Below are 19,313 nucleotides of genomic sequence, written 5' to 3'. Positions count from 1 at the left end.
TTAATTTTTTTCAGAAGAGGTACAAGTTCAAATTCCAATGTTGAAGCAACCCTTGGACACGATCCAACTGACTCCTGGGCAGGCATTGGCTTCTGGATTTCCTGGACCGTTCATTTTTGCTGATAGTCTGTCCTCCGTGGAGACTCTGTTGACCAACATTCAGGTCAACAATATTTCTATAAACAAAATAAATGTAATATAAGACATTAGCACTTATATAAATGATTTCATATTTGATAAATTAAAAAAGATATGAACTGCATGTCATTTACTGATTTTGACAGGGTCTACTGAAATTGGCTTTGGATAATGCTCATATCCAGGAGAAGCATATTCAGCAAGAAAAGAAGGAACTGCAAATGGAGCTCTATAGAGAGAGAGAAATTAGAGAAAACCTTGAAAGACAACTTGCAGTTGAGCTTCAAAGCCGAAGTAAGTGTAACAAGTTGAATCACAGTATTGATACTGTGTTGGTGGTATTTTCCTAAGTAATAGAAACATTCTCATGGATAGTGTTATGGTTGGGGTCATGTGTCAACTTGGCTAGGTGGCCTAGCTGTCTGGTCAAGCGGGCACTGGCCTGACGATTGCTGTGAGGATATTTGAGGCTGGTTAATAAACCAACGGGCTGGTTGGTCGGATCATCAGTCAATTGACTGTAGCTGACTGATGACTCATCAAGGGGCATGCCTTCCACAATGAGAGAATGCAATTGGCTGGATTTGGTCCGGGTGATCAGTTGGAGGTGTATAAGCCGGACAGTTAGAGAACCTTCACTTCTTCTTCGGCTGCTCAGTGAAGCATTTCCTGGGGAGCTCGTCGAAGTTGCCGGTTCGTTTCCTGAGGAGTTCGTCAGAGTTGTCGGTTCGTTTCCCGAGGAGTTCGTCAGACGTCTTCCTTGGAGTTGACAGCTTGTTGACGGCTCTGCAGAATTTGGACTCGTGCGCTCCCGCAGTTGCGTGAGTCACTTTTACAATTTGATAATCAGAGACATCTCTCATTGATTCTGTTTCCAAGGAGAACCCTAACTAATACAACTTGGTACCGAGAGTGGTTCTTGAGAAACGGAATCTTAAAATGGGCTTTTACAATTTGTTTTCTACTCTGATTAGATTCAGAGGCACTAACGACTCTATTTCCAACAATCAAGAGGGTACTAACAGTCCATGGCAGGAGTTGGCAAAGGAAATACGCAAAATAGCACCATTTGATTCTCCTAATTGTGCTCTAGTACGAAGCGAGGCTCTGGGTGACAGTGTTTTCGACACTTTCACGGAGTTTTGCAGTATTAAGAGGTATAATGATGTTGGCTGGCTGCTCTTACATACTTTGGATACAGTTGTAAGAGAAAGGGATGAGCTAAAGGCTTCAAATTCAAAACTTGAAGGCCGTATGACAGATGTAAAGGGTTCCATCTGTGCCCTGAAAGAAAATCTTATTTCCTGTGCCCGCAGACTGGAGGTTTCTGAAAATCAGACGCAGTCTCTTATTGTGCGAGTAGCACATTTACAGCATAAACTAAAATCTCAACCTCTCAGGGTGTCTGCTGTTAAAGTAAAGGCATTGATTGGAAAAGAATGGGACCTAGAAACTTGGGATGGAGACATATGGATTGATAATAATGACAGTGAGGACATTGGAACCCTGGATTCTGCTGGGTCATTGTTAGATTTACCTGTAGAGGGCTGTCCTGGGGAAACAGCTTCTCTGCCTCCAGTCTGCCCTAAGGAGCCTGCCACCCAACCCCCACCTAAGGAGATTAACCCTTCAATGCCTGCTAATCTTGTAATCACCTCCCCTGAGGAAGCAGCCCTCACTCTTTCGTCTGGAGAGATTAATCCTGTTTTAAGAAATGAAAATGCAACAGAGTGTCCTGAGGTAAATGGCTTGAGAGACAATTCTAGCTATTTTGATGACCCACCCCCACCACCAGTTTTTGCTTCAAGACCTATAACTAGGCTCAAGTCCCAACAAGCCCCAAAGGGTGAGGTACAAAGTGTGACCCGTGAGGAAATACGCTATACTCCAAAAGAACTGTATGAGTTTTCTAACATATACAGACAGAAACCAGGGGAATATGTGTGGGAATGGATATTGAAAGTGTGGGATAATGGTGGAAAGAATATAAGGTTGGATCAGGCTGAATTTACTGATATGGGCCCACTAAGCAGAGATTCTGCATTCAGTGTTGTAGCTCGAGGGGTTAGAAAGGGTGTTAACTGTTTGGGTGGCTGGCTGAAACATGGATCAAAAGGTGGCCGGCATTACCAGAGGTTGAAATGCCAGAACTGCCCTGGTATAATGTGGAGGAGGGGATTCAAAGGCTTAGAGAGATTGGAATGTTAGAGTGGATTTATCATGGAAGACCTGCTCACACAGCCCTGGAATGTCCAGAGGACACACCTTTTACCAGGACTGTAAGAAATAAATTTGTGAAACTAGCTCCATCATCCCTGAAGAGCTCTGTAGTCGCCCTTCTCTGTAGGTCAGATATTACTGTAGGAACTGCTGTCACTGAACTGGAATCCTTAAACACAATGGGGATAATCGGGTCCCGAGTCAGCAGAAGCCAAGTGGCTGCAGTTAATCGCCACAGATAAGGTGGGCATGGCTACCATAATGGAAAACAGGCTCAAAGAAGCAATCAAAATAATATGACTCGCAGAGACTTATGGCGTTGGCTAGTGGCTCATGGAGTACCAAGTAGTAAAATAGATGGGCAATCGACTAAATTCTTGTTTGAACTATATAAGCAGAAGAATTCTAGGCCACGTGAACAAAAGTCTCCCTTGAATTACAAAAACAGAGAGTCACGGCCCCTAAATCAATTCCCAGACTTGAGACACTTTACAGATCCAGAGCCCCTTGAATGAAGGGAAGGCCGGGTACTCTTGGAGAAGGACCCTGTCACACTGCCAAAAATTTATACTGTTAATCTTCCTCCCAGCCTTCCCCAGGGGGACCTACGGCCTTTTACCAGGGTGACTGTGCATTGGGGAAAAGGAAATGATCAGATATTTCGTGGATTATTAGACACTGGGTCAGAAGTGACATTAATTCCCGGAGACCCAAAACGTCACTCTGGTCCACCAGTCAGAGTTGGGGCTTATGGAGGTCAGATGATTGATGGAGTTTTAGCCCAGGTCCATCTCACAGTGGGTCCAGTGGGTCCCTGGACCCATTCTGTGGTTATTTCCCCAGTGCCAGAATGCGCAATTGGAATAGACATACTCAGCAACTGGAAGAATCCTCACATTGGTTCCCTGACTCCTGGAGTGAGGGCTATTATGGTGGGAAAGGCCAAGTGGAAGCCACTAGAGCTGCCCCTGCCTAGCAAAGTAGTGAACCAGAAGCAATACCGGATTCCTGGAGGGATTGCAGAGATTAATGCCACTCTTAAGGACTTGAAGGATGCAGGGGTGGTGATTCCCACCACATCCCCATTCAACTCTCCTATTTGGCCTGTGCAGAAAACAGATGGGTCTTGGAGGATGACTGTGGATTATCATAAGCTTAACCAGGTGGTGACTCCAATTGCAGCTGCTGTCCCAGATGTGGTATCATTGCTTGAGCAAATCAACACATCCCCTGGTACCTGGTATGCAGCTATTGATCTGGCAAATGCTTTTTTCTCAATTGCTTTCAGCAAGGACCACCAGAAACAGTTTGCATTCAGCTGGCAAGGCCAGCAGTTTACATTCACTGTGCTACCTCAGGGTTATATCAACTCTCCAGCCCTATGTCATAATATTGTCCGCAGGGATCTTGATCATTTCTCCCTCCCACAAGACATCACACTGGTCCATTATATTGATGATATCATGTTGATTGGACCTAGTGAGCAAGAAGTAGCAACTACTCTAGATTTGTTGGTAAGGTATTTGCGTGGCAGAGGATGGGAGATAAATCCAACAAAAATACAGGGGCCTTCCACCTCAGTAAAATTTCTAGGTGTCCAGTGGTGTGGGGCCTGTCGAGATAGTCCTTCTAAGGTGAAGGATAAGCTGCTGCATCTGGCCCCTCCTACAACCAAAAAAGAGGCACAACGCTTAGTTGGCCTCTTTGGGTTTTGGAGACAACATATTCCTCATTTAGGTGTGCTACTCCGGCCCATTTACCGAGTGACTAGAAAAGCGTCTACTTTTGAGTGGGGACCGGAGCAAGATGAGGCTCTGCGACAGGTCCAGGCTGCTGTGCAAGCTGCTCTGCCGCTTGGACCATATGATCCAGCTGACCCAATGGTGCTGGAAGTGTCAGTGGCAAATAGAGATGCTGTTTGGAGCCTTTGGCAGGCTCCTATAGGAGAATCACAACGCAGGCCCTTAGGATTTTGGAGTAAAGTTTTACCATCCTCTGCAGATAACTACTCTCCATTTGAGAAACAGCTGTTGGCCTGCTACTGGGCCTTAGTAGAGACAGAACGCTTAACCATGGGCCACCAAGTTACCATGAGACCTGAGTTACCTATCATGAGCTGGGTGTTGTCTGACCCACCAAGCCATAAAGTTGGGCGTGCACAGCAGCACTCCATCATAAAATGGAAATGGTATATACGAGATAGAGCTTGAGCAGGTCCTGAAGGTACAAGTAAGTTACACGAGGAAGTGGCCCAAATGCCCATGGACCCCACTCCTTCCACTTTACCTTCTCTTTCCCAGCCCACAGCTATGGCATCTTGGGGAGTTCCTTACAGTCAGTTGACTGAGGAAGAGAAGACTCGGGCCTGGTTTACAGATGGTTCTGCACGATATGCAGGCACCACCCAAAAGTGGACAGCTGCAGCACTGGAGCCCCTTTCTGGGATATCCCTGAAGGACAGTGGTGAGGGGAAATCCTCCCAGTGGGCAGAACTTCGAGCAGTGCACCTGGTTGTTCACTTTGCTTGGAAGGAGAACTGGCCAGAGGTGCGTCTGTATACTGATTCCCGGGCTGTTGCTAATGGTTTGGCTGGATGGTCAGGGACTTGGAAGGAACATGATTGGAAGATTGGTGACAAAGAAGTCTGGGGAAGGGGTATGTGGATAGACCTTTCCGAGTGGGCAAACAACATGAAGATATTTGTGTCCCATGTGAATGCTCACCAGAGGGTGACTTCAGCAGAAGAAGATTTTAATAACCAAGTGGATAAAATGACCTGTTTGGTGGATACCAATCAGCCTCTTTCCCCAGCAACTCCTGTCATTGCCCAATGGGCTCATGAACAAAGTGGTCATGGTGGTAGGGATGGAGGTTATGCATGGGCTCAGCAACATGGACTTCCACTCACCAAGGCTGACCTGGCCACAGCCACTGCTGAGTGTCCAATTTGCCAGCAGCAGAGACCCACACTCAGTCCCCGATATGGCACCATTCCTCAGGGTGATCAGCCTGCTACCTGGTGGCAGGTTGATTACATCGGACCACTTCCATCATGGAAAGGGCAGCGATTTGTTCTTACTGGAATAGACACATACTCCGGATATGGGTTTGCCTTCCCTGCACGACATGCTTCTGCCAAAACTATGATACGTGGACTTACAGAATGCCTCATCCACCGTCATGGTATTCCACACAGCATTGCTTCAGACCAAGGAACCCACTTCACAGCAAATTAAGTGAGGGGATGGGCACATGCTCATGGAATTCTGTGGTCTTACCATGTTCCCCATCATCCAGAAGCAGCTGGGTTGATAGAACGGTGGAATGGCCTATTGAAGACTCAATTACGGCACTAACTAGGTGGCAATACCTTGCAGGGTTTGGGCGGTGTTTTCCAGGAGGCTGTGTATGCTCTCAATCAGCGTCCACTCTATGGTGCTGTTTCTCCCATAGCCAGGATTCATGGGTCCAGGAATCAAGGGGTGGAAACAGGAGTAGCACCACTCACTATCACTCCTAGTGATCCACTAGGGAAATTTTTGCTTCCTGTCCCTGCAAGTTTAAGCTCTGCTGGTCTACAGGTCTTGGTTCCAAAAGGAGGAGTGCTTCCACCAGGAAACACAACAATAATCCCATTGAACTGGAAGTTAAGACTGCCACCTGGCCACTTTGGGCTTCTTATGCCTCTGAATCAACAGGCAAGTAAGGGGATTACTGTACTGGCTGGGGTGATTGATCCTGACTATCAAGGGGAAATAGCACTGCAACTACACAATGGAAGTAAAGAAGAGTTTTCCTGGAATACAGGAGATCCCCTAGGGTGTCTCTTAGTACTACCATGCCCCGTGATTCAAGTCAATGGAAAACTACAACAACCCAATCCAGGCAGGACTACCAATGGCCAAGAAACTTCAGGAATGAAGGTTTGGGTCACCCCACCAGGCAAAGAACCACGGCCAGCTGAAGTGCTTGCTGAGGGTAAAGGGAACATGGAATGGGTAGTGGAAGAAGGTCATGATAAATATGAACTACGGCCACGTGACCAGTTACAGAAATGAGGACTATGATGACATGAATATTTCCTCCTCATTTTGTTATGATTATGTTTGTATTTGTCTGTAAAGAAAATATTTTTGCTTTCTTCTCTGTCTTATCCCCTTATCATAAGGCATAAGCTGTAACGTTCATTTTGAAGGTATGGTTTTAGGTGATGTGTACAACTGCCAAGTTGACAAGGGGTGGACTGTGATGGTTGGGTTCATGTGTCAACTTGGCTAAGTGGCCTAGCTGTCTGGTCAAGCGGGCACTGGCCTGACGATTGCTGTGAGGCTATTTGAGGCTGGTTAATAAACCAACGGGCTGGTTGGTCGGATCATCAGTCAATTGACTGCAGCTGACTGATGACTCATCAAGGGGCGTGCCTTCCACAATGAGAGAATGCAATTGGCTGGATTTGGTCCGGGTGATCAGTTGGAGGCTTATAAGCCGGACGGTTAGAGAACCTTCACTTCTTCTTTGGCTGCTCAGTGAAGCATTTCCTGGGGAGCTCATCGAAGTTGCCGGTTTGTTTCCTGAGGAGTTCGTCAGAGTTGTCGGTTCATTTCCCGAGGAGTTCGTCGGACATCTTCCTTGGAGTTGACAGTTTGTTGACGGCTCTGCAGAATTTGGACTCGTGCGCTCCCGCAGTTGCGTGAGTCACTTTTACAATTTGATAATCAGAGACATCTCTCATTGATTCTGTTTCCAAGGAGAACCCTAACTAATACAGATAGCTTGGAACTGCTGAAAACAGAAAACAAGCTAAAAATCAAATACTGTGCATAAGCCATAAGGTAAGAAATTTATACTATCTCTTTTTTTTTTAAATTAAAAAAAGAATGAAGTTTTCATTTTGGGCTAGCTGCAGATTTGGAAATGTGAACACTTTGCCAGACACAGTGGTAGATTTTTGGTTTATAAGATGAATAAAATTCAGTCCCTGACCTTGGGGGATTTACATTTTGGATGGATGGGATAAAAAACCAGTTAATTTCAAACCAAACTGCCAAGAGAAATGATGTACAGTATTTATGGTTATATACAATGGGGATAATTAGCTTACCTTGGTGGGGGGAGGTTGTAATTATGGAATGCTTTTTGATGCCAACACCTGAACCTGAGTCTTGAAGTGTCAGTAGGTGAAAAAAATGGCATGGGTGTGCCCAAGTGACTTGGGAATTCCAGACAGAGATATCAGTGAGCTTTAGGCATGAAGGTAAGAAACCTCATACATGGGCTATTTATGCAATGTTTTGTTACTGTGGCTTTGAGTATTAAGACATGACTGGTCCTTTGGGGCACCTCCATGGGCAGACACATATCATACCCCAATCTGGAAAGTGTGAAAGTGTTGAGATAACAGTGCAGAACTGTAAGTTTCACAAGCTTGGAGGATGGTGCCTCTCCAACACTGTCATGGCAGCCAGTTTTGGCATCACTTCCCTGGGGAATAAAGAAGCAGTCTCTACTAGGAGTAAGGGAAGGAGAGCTCAAGTGAGCTCAAATTATGGACTTAATTAATAAATTTGCACTGCAGAATACAAGCTCCAGATACAGATAAACCCAGAACAAGCACAAAAGGAATCCGGAGGTAGCACCTCCACAAAAAGAAGTCAGGGCTGATGGTTAAAAAAAAGAAAACAGAGGCTTTTGGAGTAGGATGAGCTCAGAATACTGAAAAAGGGCTGTGATCAATAAAGGGGGCACATAGAGCTGGGTACCAACTCCAGCTCTCAATTGGTTTACCCAGGGTGCAGGGGACTGGGTCTGAAAAGGATTTTAAAAATATGTTTGCGCATAAAGAAAGCAGCAGTCTTTTTCAGTTGTCAGTACTGCCCCAGGCAAGGGCCAAGCAAAGCTGTATCAGAGAAAAAGTAGTCAGGTGAAGGAGATAATTCCCTGAAGGGTCAATCATCTCCTAGAAAGGGGGTGGGGCAGGGCCAAGCAAAAGTTGCATCTCTCATTCAGAGAATTCAGACCCCAGGGTCTGGAAAACAGAAATAGTTTAAGGCCAACCTCTAATCCAGCCTCTGTTTCAATGTGCCCATGACAGGGCAGGGTCTACTGGAATGAAAGACACTATCACTTTATGCTGGTGGGGAGATGTGGGCTAGCAGATGCCACCTGCTTGACAGGATAGGAAAAACACAGAATTAAGAGGTCTCATAGAAAAGACTGGCACCTGCAGGGTCTCCTACCCAAGAAACCTTGATACTGATACAGCCTCTTTCTGAGTCCTGGACCTGCCTTTTCTTGAAAAATCTGACTGGGGTGGGGTATCCTATCTGGGGAGACTTCTTCAAAAGAAAAAAAAGCAGTTCCATATATGTGGTACAAGAACCAGAAAAATAACAGCTGAGAAATTCTGATCAGCTAAACAGAATTTATGATAGAGGCCTAGAATAAGTTGAATTGAATGTCAAAGAATAGGTAGAGAACATAGCCAAACAGAAAGAAAACCCTAGGAAAAGAGAGAAAAAATACCTCTAGGATAAGCTAATCAAGGAAATCAGTTGCCTAGACACCAGCAAAGATCATGACTCATACTAGGAATCATGAAGATATAGCCCAGTCAAAGGAAAAAACTAACAACTGAACTGAGATAAAGGAGTTGAAATAACTAATTAAAGATGTTCAAACAAATCTTCTGAATCAACTCAACGAGTTGAAGGAAAACATGGCAAAAGAGATGAAGGATATAAGAAGACACAAGTCCTGGCAGAAGAACTTGAAAGCTTGAAAAAAATTGGCAGAACTTATGAGAATGAAAGACACAATAGAAGAGAAGAAAAACAATGGAGACTTTCAACAGCATATTTGAAGAGACAAAAGAAAGCGTCAGTGAACTAGAAGACAGGACATCTGAAATCCTGCAAACAAAACATCCAGGAAAAAGAAAGGAAAAAATAAGACCAGGGTCTCAGAGAACTGAGTGACAATATGAAGTACATGAATATATGTTTTATAGGTGTCCCAGAAGAAGAGAAGGAAAAAGGAACAGAAATAATAACGGATGAAATAATCAAAATTTCAAAACTCTTATGAAAGACATAAAATTAGAGATTCAAGAAGCACAGCAAACCCCAAACAGAATAAATCCATATAGACCTACTCCAAGACACTTATTGATCAGATTCAACAATGTCAAAGACAGAGAATTCTGAAAGCAGCAAGAGAAAAGTGATCCATCACATACAAAGGAAGTTTGATAAAGCTATGTATGAATTACTCCACAGAAACCAAGGAGGTGAGAAGGCAGTGGTATGATATATTTAAGATACCAAAAGAAAAACAGGCAACCAAGAATTCTATATCCAGCAAACTGTCCTTCAAAAATTAGGGAGAGTTTAAAACATTTTCAGACAAACAGACATTAGAGAGTTTGTGAATAAGAGACCTGCTCTACAAGAAATAATAAAGGGCATAACACAGGCTTATAGGAAAAGACAGGAGAGAGAGCTTTGGAGAAGAGTGTAGAAAGAAGGAGTATAATGAAGGGTAAAAGGAGAGAGAGAAAAAGTGAAATATGGCGCATAGAATCCAAAAGAAAAAATAGAAGAAAGTACTGCCCCTACAATAATAGCATTAAATGTTAAAGAATTAAACTCCCCAATAAAAAGACATAGGCAGAATGGATTAAAAAAACAGGATCTATATGCTGTCTACAAGAGACTCATTTTAGACAGAAGGACAAAAATAGATTGAAAGTGAAAGGTTGGAAAAAGGTATTTCATTCAAACAACCAGAAAAGAGCAGCATTAACTATATTAATATCTGATAAACTAGACTTCAAGTGCAAAAAATTAAAAGAAACAAAGAAGGGCACTGTGTATTAATAAAAGGGACAATTCACCAAGAAGACATAACAATCATAAATATTTATTCACTGAGTCAGAGTGCCACAAAATAAAGGAGATAAATGCTGACAGCATTGAAGGGAGAAGTAGACACTTCTACAGTAATAGTTGGAGACTTCAATACACTGCTCTCATCAAACAATAGAACATCTAGCCAGAGGATCAATAAGGAAACAGTGACATTGAATTGTATGATAAATGAACCATACTTCACAGATATATAGAGAACACTACATCCCACAACAGCAACACACACATTTTACTCAATTGCTCATGGGTCCATCTCTAGAATAGACCACATATTTGGTCAAAAAGCAAGTCTCAAAAAATTAAAAGATATTGATATTATACAAAACACTTTCTTGGATCATAATGGATTGAAGTTGGAAGTCAATACCAACTGGAGGGCTGGAAAATACACACATATATGGAGGATAAAAAATACACTCTTAAACAACCAGTGGATCGAGGAAGAAATTACAAGAGAAATTATTAAATATCTTGAGGGAAATGAAAATGAAAACACAGCATAGGCCCTAAACACCTATTTTAAAAAAGAAGAAAGAGCAAAAATCAAGGAATTAACTGTTCACTTGGAGGAACTAGGGAAAGAACAGGAAACTAAACCCAAAGCGAACAGAATGGAAGAAATAAAGATTATAGCAGAAATAAATGAAATTGAGAACATGAAAACAGTAGAGAGAATCAACAAAACCAGAACTTGGTTTTTTGAGGAAATCAGTAAAATTGATGGAGCTTTAGCTAGGCTGACAAAAAAGAGAGAGGATGCAAATAAATAAAATCAGAAATGGGTAATGGGGCATAACTAATGACCCATAAGAAATAAAGGAGATAATGAGAGAATACTATGAGCAACTATATGCTAATAAATTAGAAAACTTATTTGAAATGGACGATTTCCTAGAAAAGCATGAACAAAACATTGAGTCAGGAAAAAATAGCTAAACTCAACAAACCAATCACAAGTAAAAAGATTCAGTCATCAAAAACTCCCCAAAACAAAAGTCCATTACCAGATGTCTTCACATGTGAATTCTACTAAGCATTCATGCAAGAATTAGTACCAATCCTGGTCAGAATCTTTAAAAAAAAACTGAAGAGGAGGGAAAGTTACCTAACTGATTCTGTGAAGCCAACATCACCCTAATACCAAAGCCAGACATGGTACTACAAGAAGAGAATATTATACACCAATCACTTTAATGAATATAGATGCAAAAATCCTCCACAAAATACCTGCAAATCAAATTCAGCAGCACATTAAAACAATTATACACCAAGACCAAGTGGGATTTATTCCAGGAAGGTAAGGCTGGTTCAACACAAGAAAATCAAATAATTTAATACATCACATAAATATATCAAAGTGGAAAAGCCACACAATCAACTCAATTAATGCAGAAAATGCATTTGACAAAATTCAACATCCTTTCTTGATGAAAACACTCAAAAGGATAAGAACGGAAGGGAATTTCCTGAACATGATAAAGAAAATACATGAAAAACTTACAGCTACCATCATACTCAGTGGGGAAAGACAGAAAACTTTTCCTCTAATATCAGGAACAGGACATGGATATCCATTGTCACCATTGTTATTCAACATTATACTGGAAGTTCTACCTAGAGCAATTACGTAAGAAAAAGAAATAAAAGGCATCTAGATTTGAAAAGAAGTAAAGCTTTCATTGTTTGCAGATGATATGATCCTATATGTATAAAATCCTGAAAAATCAACAGTAAAGCTACTAGAGCTAATTGATAAATACAGCAAAGTGGCAGGCTATAGAATCAACAGCAAAAATCAGTAGCCTTCCTATACACTAGTAATGAGCAACAAGAGATGGAAGTCAAGAAAAAAATTCCATTTACAATAGCAACCAAAAGAATCAAATATTTAGGTATAAACTTAACCAAGGCTACAAAAGACCTATAGACAGGACACTACAAGAAATCACTGCAAGAAATCACAGAGGACCTAAATAAATGGAAGGAAATAACATGTTAATGGATTGGAAGATGAAATATAGTTAAGATGTCAATTCTATATAAATTGAATTATAGATTCAATTCAATATTAATTAAATCCCAACAAGTTACTTTGCATTATTAGAAAAACAACCAAATTTATTTGGAAGGGCAGGGTGCCCCAAATACACAAAAATACCATGAATAAGAACAAGTGGAAGTCTCAAATTGCCTTACTTTAAAGCATATTACAAAGCTACAGTGGTCAAAAGTACATGGTACTGGCATAAAGATAGATATACTGACCAATGGAAAGAAATTGAGTGTTCAAAAATAGACCATTTCATCCAGAGACAATGGAACTTTGATAAGGTGAGCAAGTCAATGCAACAGGGACAGAGCAGCCTCTTCAATAAATGGTGTTTGGAGAACTGGATATCCATATCTAAAAGAATGAAAGAGGACTCCTATCTCACACCTTTTACAAAAATTTACTCAAAATGGATCAAAGGCCTAAACATTAGAGATAAGACCATAAAACATTTCAAAGGAAATGTAGGGAAAGATTTTTTAAATCTTGTGATAAGAGGGGAATTCCTAGACCTTACACCCAAAGCACAAACAATGAAAGATGAAATAGATAAATGGTATCTTCTTAAAACTGAACACTTTTGTGCTTCAAAGGACTTTGTCAGAAAAATAAAAAGCAACCTACACAATAGGTGACAGTATATTGGATAAGGGTTTAATATCCATAATATATAAAGTGATCCTACAATTCAACAATGAAAAGACAATCAACCCTATTAAGAACTGGGCAAAAGACATGGACAGACACTTTACTGAAGAGGAATTACAAGTGACTAAAAAACATATGAAAAGATGCTCAACTTCACTGGCTATTCGGGAAATGCAAATAACAATACAATGCAATATCTTCTCACACTTAATAGAATGGCCATTATGAAAAATATAGAAAATTACAAGTGCTGGAGAGTGTGTAGAAAGATGCACACTTATTCACTGTTGATAGGAATGTAAAATGGTGAAATCACTCTGGACATCATTGTGGCAGTTCCTTGGGAAGCTAAGTATAGAATTGCCATATGATCTGATCAATCCCATTATTATGTATATACTTGGAAGAATTGAAAGCCAAGAAACAAATGGACATTTATAAATTGATGTTTATATCTGCATTATTCATGATTGCCAAGAGGTGGAAACAACCCAAATATCCATCAAAAATGAGTGGATAAAGAAACTGTGGTATATATATATATAATTGGTGGAATATTAAGGAGATGTAAGACATAATAAAGTCATGGCACTTATAACAATGTGGATTAGCCTTGAGGGCATTATGTTGAGAGAAATTATCCAGAAACTAAAGGCCAAATACCATATAGTCATACTAATATGAATTAACATTAGTTAGTGAGCAAATTTTTAGAGTTAAGCTGAGAACACAGGTTATCAGGAGATAGAAAGAGGATAGAGATTGGGCATTTGATATTGAAGGAGCTGTGCCGGTTTGAGTGTATTGTGTCCCCCAAATGCCATTATCTTTGTAGTCTTGTGTGGGGCAGAAGTTTTGGTGCTGGTTAGATTTGCTTGGAGTGTGCCCCACCCAGCTGTGGGAGATAATTTTGATGAGATGTTCCCATGGAGGCATGGCCCCACCCATTCAGGGTGGGCCTTGATCGGTGGAGCTATATAAATGAGCTGACTCAAAGAGAGGAAAGGAGTGCAGCTGGGAGTGATGTTTTGAAGAGGAGCAAGCTTGCTAGAGAGGAACGTCCTGGGAGGAAGCCGTTTTGAGGCCAGAGCTTTGGAGCAGACGCCAGCTGCCTTCCTAGCTAGCAGAGGTTTTCCAGACGCCATTGGCCATCCTCCGGTGAAGGTACCCGATTGCTGAGGTGTTACCTTGGACGCTTTGTGGCCTTAAGACTGTAACTGTGTAGTGAAATAAACCCCCGTTTTATAAAACCTATCCATCTCTGGTGTTTTGCATTCTCCAGCATTAGCAAACTAGGACAGGAGCATAGAATTTTCAACAAGTTGTATAGATCCCAAAATGGATAGCACAATACTGTGTTATGGTAGCACAATATTATAAGTACATTGAACAAAGATGACTGTGAGTATGGTTGAAAGTGGAAGGCTAGGGACATGTAGGACACCAGAAAATCTGAGACTGTATAATTTAGTGAAACCTAGAATGGTCAATGAAGGTGATTAAGTGAACAAATATAAGAATTTTTTTACATAAAGGAGAACAATTGAATGTCAACTTTGCAAGGTGTTGAAAATGGGATGGTATTGGGGAAAAATACAGTCAATGCAAACTAGAGTCTACAGTTAAGAGTAACATTGTAATATACTTCCATTAATTGTAACGAAGGCAATATACCAAAGCTAAACATCTTTAAGAAGGGTATTTAAGGGATGTGTATAGGATTCTTGGCTTTGGTGTTGTTTTCTGACTTTTTATTGTATTTATTTTATTTTAGTTTTAGTTTTAATCATACTTTTATTTTTTTATTTGTCATTTCTTTTTCTTTTCCTTTCTTTTTCTTTTTTTCCTCCTCTTACTCTTCCTTTGTGGAAGAAATGGAAAGGTCCTCATATAGATTGTGGTGGTGAATGCATAACTATGTGATTATATTGGGGGCCATTTGATTTTTTATTTAGGATAGATTGTATGGTGTGTGAATAAATCTGTTTAGAAAATAGAGGGATACAAGTTCTGGAGAAAATGTGGAGAGAGGTATATACCTAATCACTGTCAGTGGGGAAGTAGAATGGTGCAGCTCATTTGGACTGCAGTGTTGTGATTCCACAGGAAGCTAAGTTTGGGGCTGCCAGAAGGTCCTGCAAACCCATTATTGGGTATATACTTGGAAGAACTGAGTGCTGAGACAGAAATGGACATTTTCACACTGTTATTTACAGTGGCAGTATTCATGATTCACAATGAATGGAGGTGGCCTAAGGGAACTTCAAATGATGAACAGTATAGTGAAATGTGATGTATACATAAAATGGAATATTGAGTGGCAGCAAGAAGGAAGTAGTGAGGTATGCAAGTAAATGCACTCTGAGGACATTATATTGAATGAAATAAGCCAGAAATGGAAAGATCAACATCTTAACAACTCACTAATATGGACTAAGTATAATGTGCAACTCTGATTGATTCTGAGAGCATAGGTCATTGGGAAGGCTTATCATAAAGGTCCCTAGATTTTAAACACTTATGTCTGTTAGATCTATTCCTGACTTGTAATGGTTATTTCTAAATTCTGAGATGCTGAGCTATTCAAGTATTACCTGGTTACTTCTTAGAACTTCGAGTATCTGTGTGACACCTGAGATTCAGGTCCAGAATGTGGCAGCTATGAATGTCAGCATAACCAATGCAGCAATGTTAAAGTAGCTGAAAAAGAGATCATACTATTAGAGATATGAATGAAATGAACTGGGTTAGGACTATGGTAAATCTGACTAAATACTAAAGGATGAAAATGATGGTGTTTTAAAACTTCAACTCCTGTGTGAGACCAAGGGAAGAGATGATTATTTGTTGCAAAAAAATCTGTAGAACACTATATAATTTAACTTGTATGTTCAATTTATTTAAGAACCATAACTACATGGACATTGAATAGGGAGTGAGATCTGGTTTGTTTTTACAGTTTAATGTGAACACCTGAAACATCCCAGAGTAATTTGGGCAGAGAATAGAAATGTATTTGGAAAGCCCCTTTGAGGAACTGGGGGAAAATATTGAAGTATTAACCTTCCCCACTGGAGAATTACTGATATTCTCACAAGCATTGTGGACTACCAACTTAGAAGGCAAAGCCTCAAACTTGGGGCTTGCCCTTATGAAGCTTTTTACTGAAAAAGAGAGGCTAAGTCTACTTATAATTGCACCTCAGAGTCACCCCCAGGGAACCTCTATTGCTCAAATGTGGCCTCTCTCTAAGCCAACTCTGTAGGTAAACTCACTGCCATACCCCACTATGTGGGACATGACACATAGGGGTATAAATCTCCCTGGCAATGTGGGACATGAATCCTAGGGATGAGCCTAGACCAGGCATCATGAGACTTAGAAAGCCTTCTTGAACAAAATGGGGAAAAGAAATGAAACAAAGTAAAGTTTCAGTGCCTAAAGATTTCAAATAGAGTCCAGAGTTCATTATGGAGGTTATTCTTATGCATTATATAGATATCCCGTTTTACTTTTTAGTGTATTAGTATAGCAAAAAGGAAATACCTGAAAATGCTGTGCTGAAACCCAGTAAGTTTTATTCTTGAAGATGATTGTATAGCTATATAGATTACATGGTGTGATCATGTGATTGTGAAAACTATGTGGCTCACACTTCCTTTATCCAGTGTATGGACAGATAAGCAGAGAAATGGGGACAAAAATTAAATAAACATTAGGGGGGATTGGGAGTGGGATGTTTTGAGTGTTCTTTTATACTTTTATTTTTGTTCTTATTTTCATTTTTTTGGAGTAATAAAATTGTCCAAAAATTGATTGTGGTGATGATTGCATAAATACATGATGGTACTGTGAACAAATGATTGTACAATTTGGATGAGAGTATGGTATGTGAGTATATCTCAATAAAATTGAATAACTGCACAATGGAAACATACAACAGAAAATTTGAAGATGCAGAAGAACACATCAGTGAACTGGAAGTCAGGGCATCTGAAATACTACAAATTAAAGGACAGATATGAAAATAATGGAAAAATATGAGCAACATCTCAGGGAACTGAATGACAACCTCAAGTGCATGAGTATACATGTCCTGGCTGTACCAGAAGGGGCAGAAAGAATAATGAAGGAAATAATAACTGAAAAATTTCCAACTCTTATGAAACACATCAAATTACAGATCCAAGAAGCATAGTTAACCACAAACAGAATAGATCCAAATAAACCTACCCCAAGACACTTACTAATCAGATTGTCCAATGTCAAAGACAAAGAGGGAATTCTGGAAGCAGCAAGAGAGAAGCAATTCATCACTTACAAGGGAGGCTTGAAATGATTATGTGCAGATTTTTCAGCAGAAACCATGGAGGCAAGAAGGTAGTGTTAGGATATATTTAAGATAATGAAAGTGAAAATCTGCCAAACAAGAATTCTATATCTAGCAAAACTCTCCTTCATAAATGAGGGAGAATTTATAATATTTTCTGTCAAAGAGAAAATGGGAGAATTTGTGAATAAGAGGCCTGCTCTACAAGAAATACTAAACATAGCACTTCAGGCAGGTGGGAAGACAGGAGACAGAGGTTTGGAGAAAAGTGTAGAAATGAAGATAAACAGCAAAAATAACAAGAGACAAAAAAAGGTATGGCATCTAAAATCCAAAAAGTAAAATGGTAAAATAAAGTACTGCCTTTACAGTAATAACATTAGATGTTAATGAATTAAAAACTCCCCAATCAATAGACATAGACTGGCAGAATGGATTAAAAATCAGGACCCATCTTATGCTGCCTACAAAAGACTCACTTTAGACCAAAGACAAAAACAGGTTGAAAGTGAAAGGTTTGCAAAGGATATTTCACACAAACAACCAGAATAGAGTGGGGGTAGCTATACTAATATCAGGCTAATTATATTTCAAATATAAAACAATTAAAAGAGGCAAAGAAGGGCACTATTTATTAATAAAAGGGACAAATAATCAAGAAGTCTAACAATCATAAATATTTATGCACCTAGCCAGCATACCCCAAAATTCATGAGGCACACATGGACAACACTGAAGGGAGAAGTATACACCTCCACAGTAATACTTGGAGACTTCAGTACTCCACTGTCATCAATGGATAGAACATCTAGACAGAGGATCAATAAGGAAAGAGAGATTTTAATTACTACAAGAAAAGAAAATACAGACCAATCACTTTAATGGATAAAGATGCAAAATTCCCCAATAAAATACTTGGAAATAGAATCCAGCAGCACATTAAAAGAATTATACACCATGACCACATCAATAAATCAAAGGGGATAAAGCCACAGGATCATGTCCATTGATGCAGAAAAGTCATTTGACAGAAAAGTCAACAGTTTCCTCATGAAAACACATCAAAGTATAGGAATAGAGGGAACTTTCCTCAACAGGATAAAGGAAATATATGAAAACTACAGGTAAAATCATATTAAAATCAGGAACAAGACAAGGATAGCTATTATGCAACATTGTACTGAAAATTCTAGCTGGAACAATTAGGCCAGCAAAAGAAATAAAAGGCATTCAAATTGGAAAGGAAGAAGGAAAACATTCATTGTTTCCAGGTTATATGTTCCTATATGTAGAAAATCCAGAAAAATCTAAAGCAGAGTTGTTAGAGCTAATAAATGAGTACAGAAAAAGTGGCATAATACAAGACTAACACGCAAAAATCAGTAGTGCTCCTATCCACTAGTAAGGAGGAATCTGAGGAAAAAATCAAGAAAAAACGTTCCATTTACAATAGCAACCAAAAGAATCAAATATTTAGGAATAAATTTACCCTAGGATATAAAAGAGCTATACATAGAAAACTACAAATGTTGCTAAAATAAATCAAGATTTAAACAAATGGAAGGACTTAACCATGCTCATGGATTGGAAGATTAAATGTAGCTAAGATGTCAGTTCTGCCCAAATTGATTTATAGATTCAATGCAATACCAATTAAAATCCAAACAAAATCTGAAAACCAATAATCAAATTTTTTTGGAAGGGCAGGGTGTCCCAAATAGCTAAAAATATCTTGAGCAAGAAAAATGAAGTGAGAGGTCTCACATTACCAGAGTTTAAAGCATATTACAAAGCTACAGTGGTCAAAACATCATGGTACTGCCATAAAAATAGATATATTGACCAATGGAATTTAACTGAGTGTTCAGAAATAGAATCCCCTCATCAAGATTTTCTTGATCTTTGAAAAGGCTGTCAAGTGAACTCAAGTTGGACAGAGCAGCTTCTTCAACAAATGGTGCTTGGAGAACTGGATATCCATAACCAAATAATGAAAAAGGAC

The 19,313-nt window shown here is 39.9% G+C and overlaps 1 protein-coding gene across 1 annotated transcript in view; it reads left to right on the top strand.

The window, feature by feature from the left end:
* Nucleotides 1–19,313, top strand: part of DACH2 (dachshund family transcription factor 2) — a 205,181-nt gene that overhangs the window by 127,977 nt on the left and 57,891 nt on the right. The window contains exons 5-6 of the mRNA XM_037820849.1: nucleotides 15–163; nucleotides 285–432. Of these exons, the coding sequence (XP_037676777.1) occupies nucleotides 15–163; nucleotides 285–432 (297 nt within the window). The remainder of the gene's footprint in view (nucleotides 1–14; nucleotides 164–284; nucleotides 433–19,313) is intronic.

Source organism: Choloepus didactylus, chromosome X (genome assembly GCF_015220235.1).
Source record: "Choloepus didactylus isolate mChoDid1 chromosome X, mChoDid1.pri, whole genome shotgun sequence".
Taxonomy (NCBI): Eukaryota; Metazoa; Chordata; class Mammalia; order Pilosa; family Megalonychidae; genus Choloepus; species Choloepus didactylus.
This window is presented reverse-complemented; position numbering and strand designations above follow the sequence as displayed.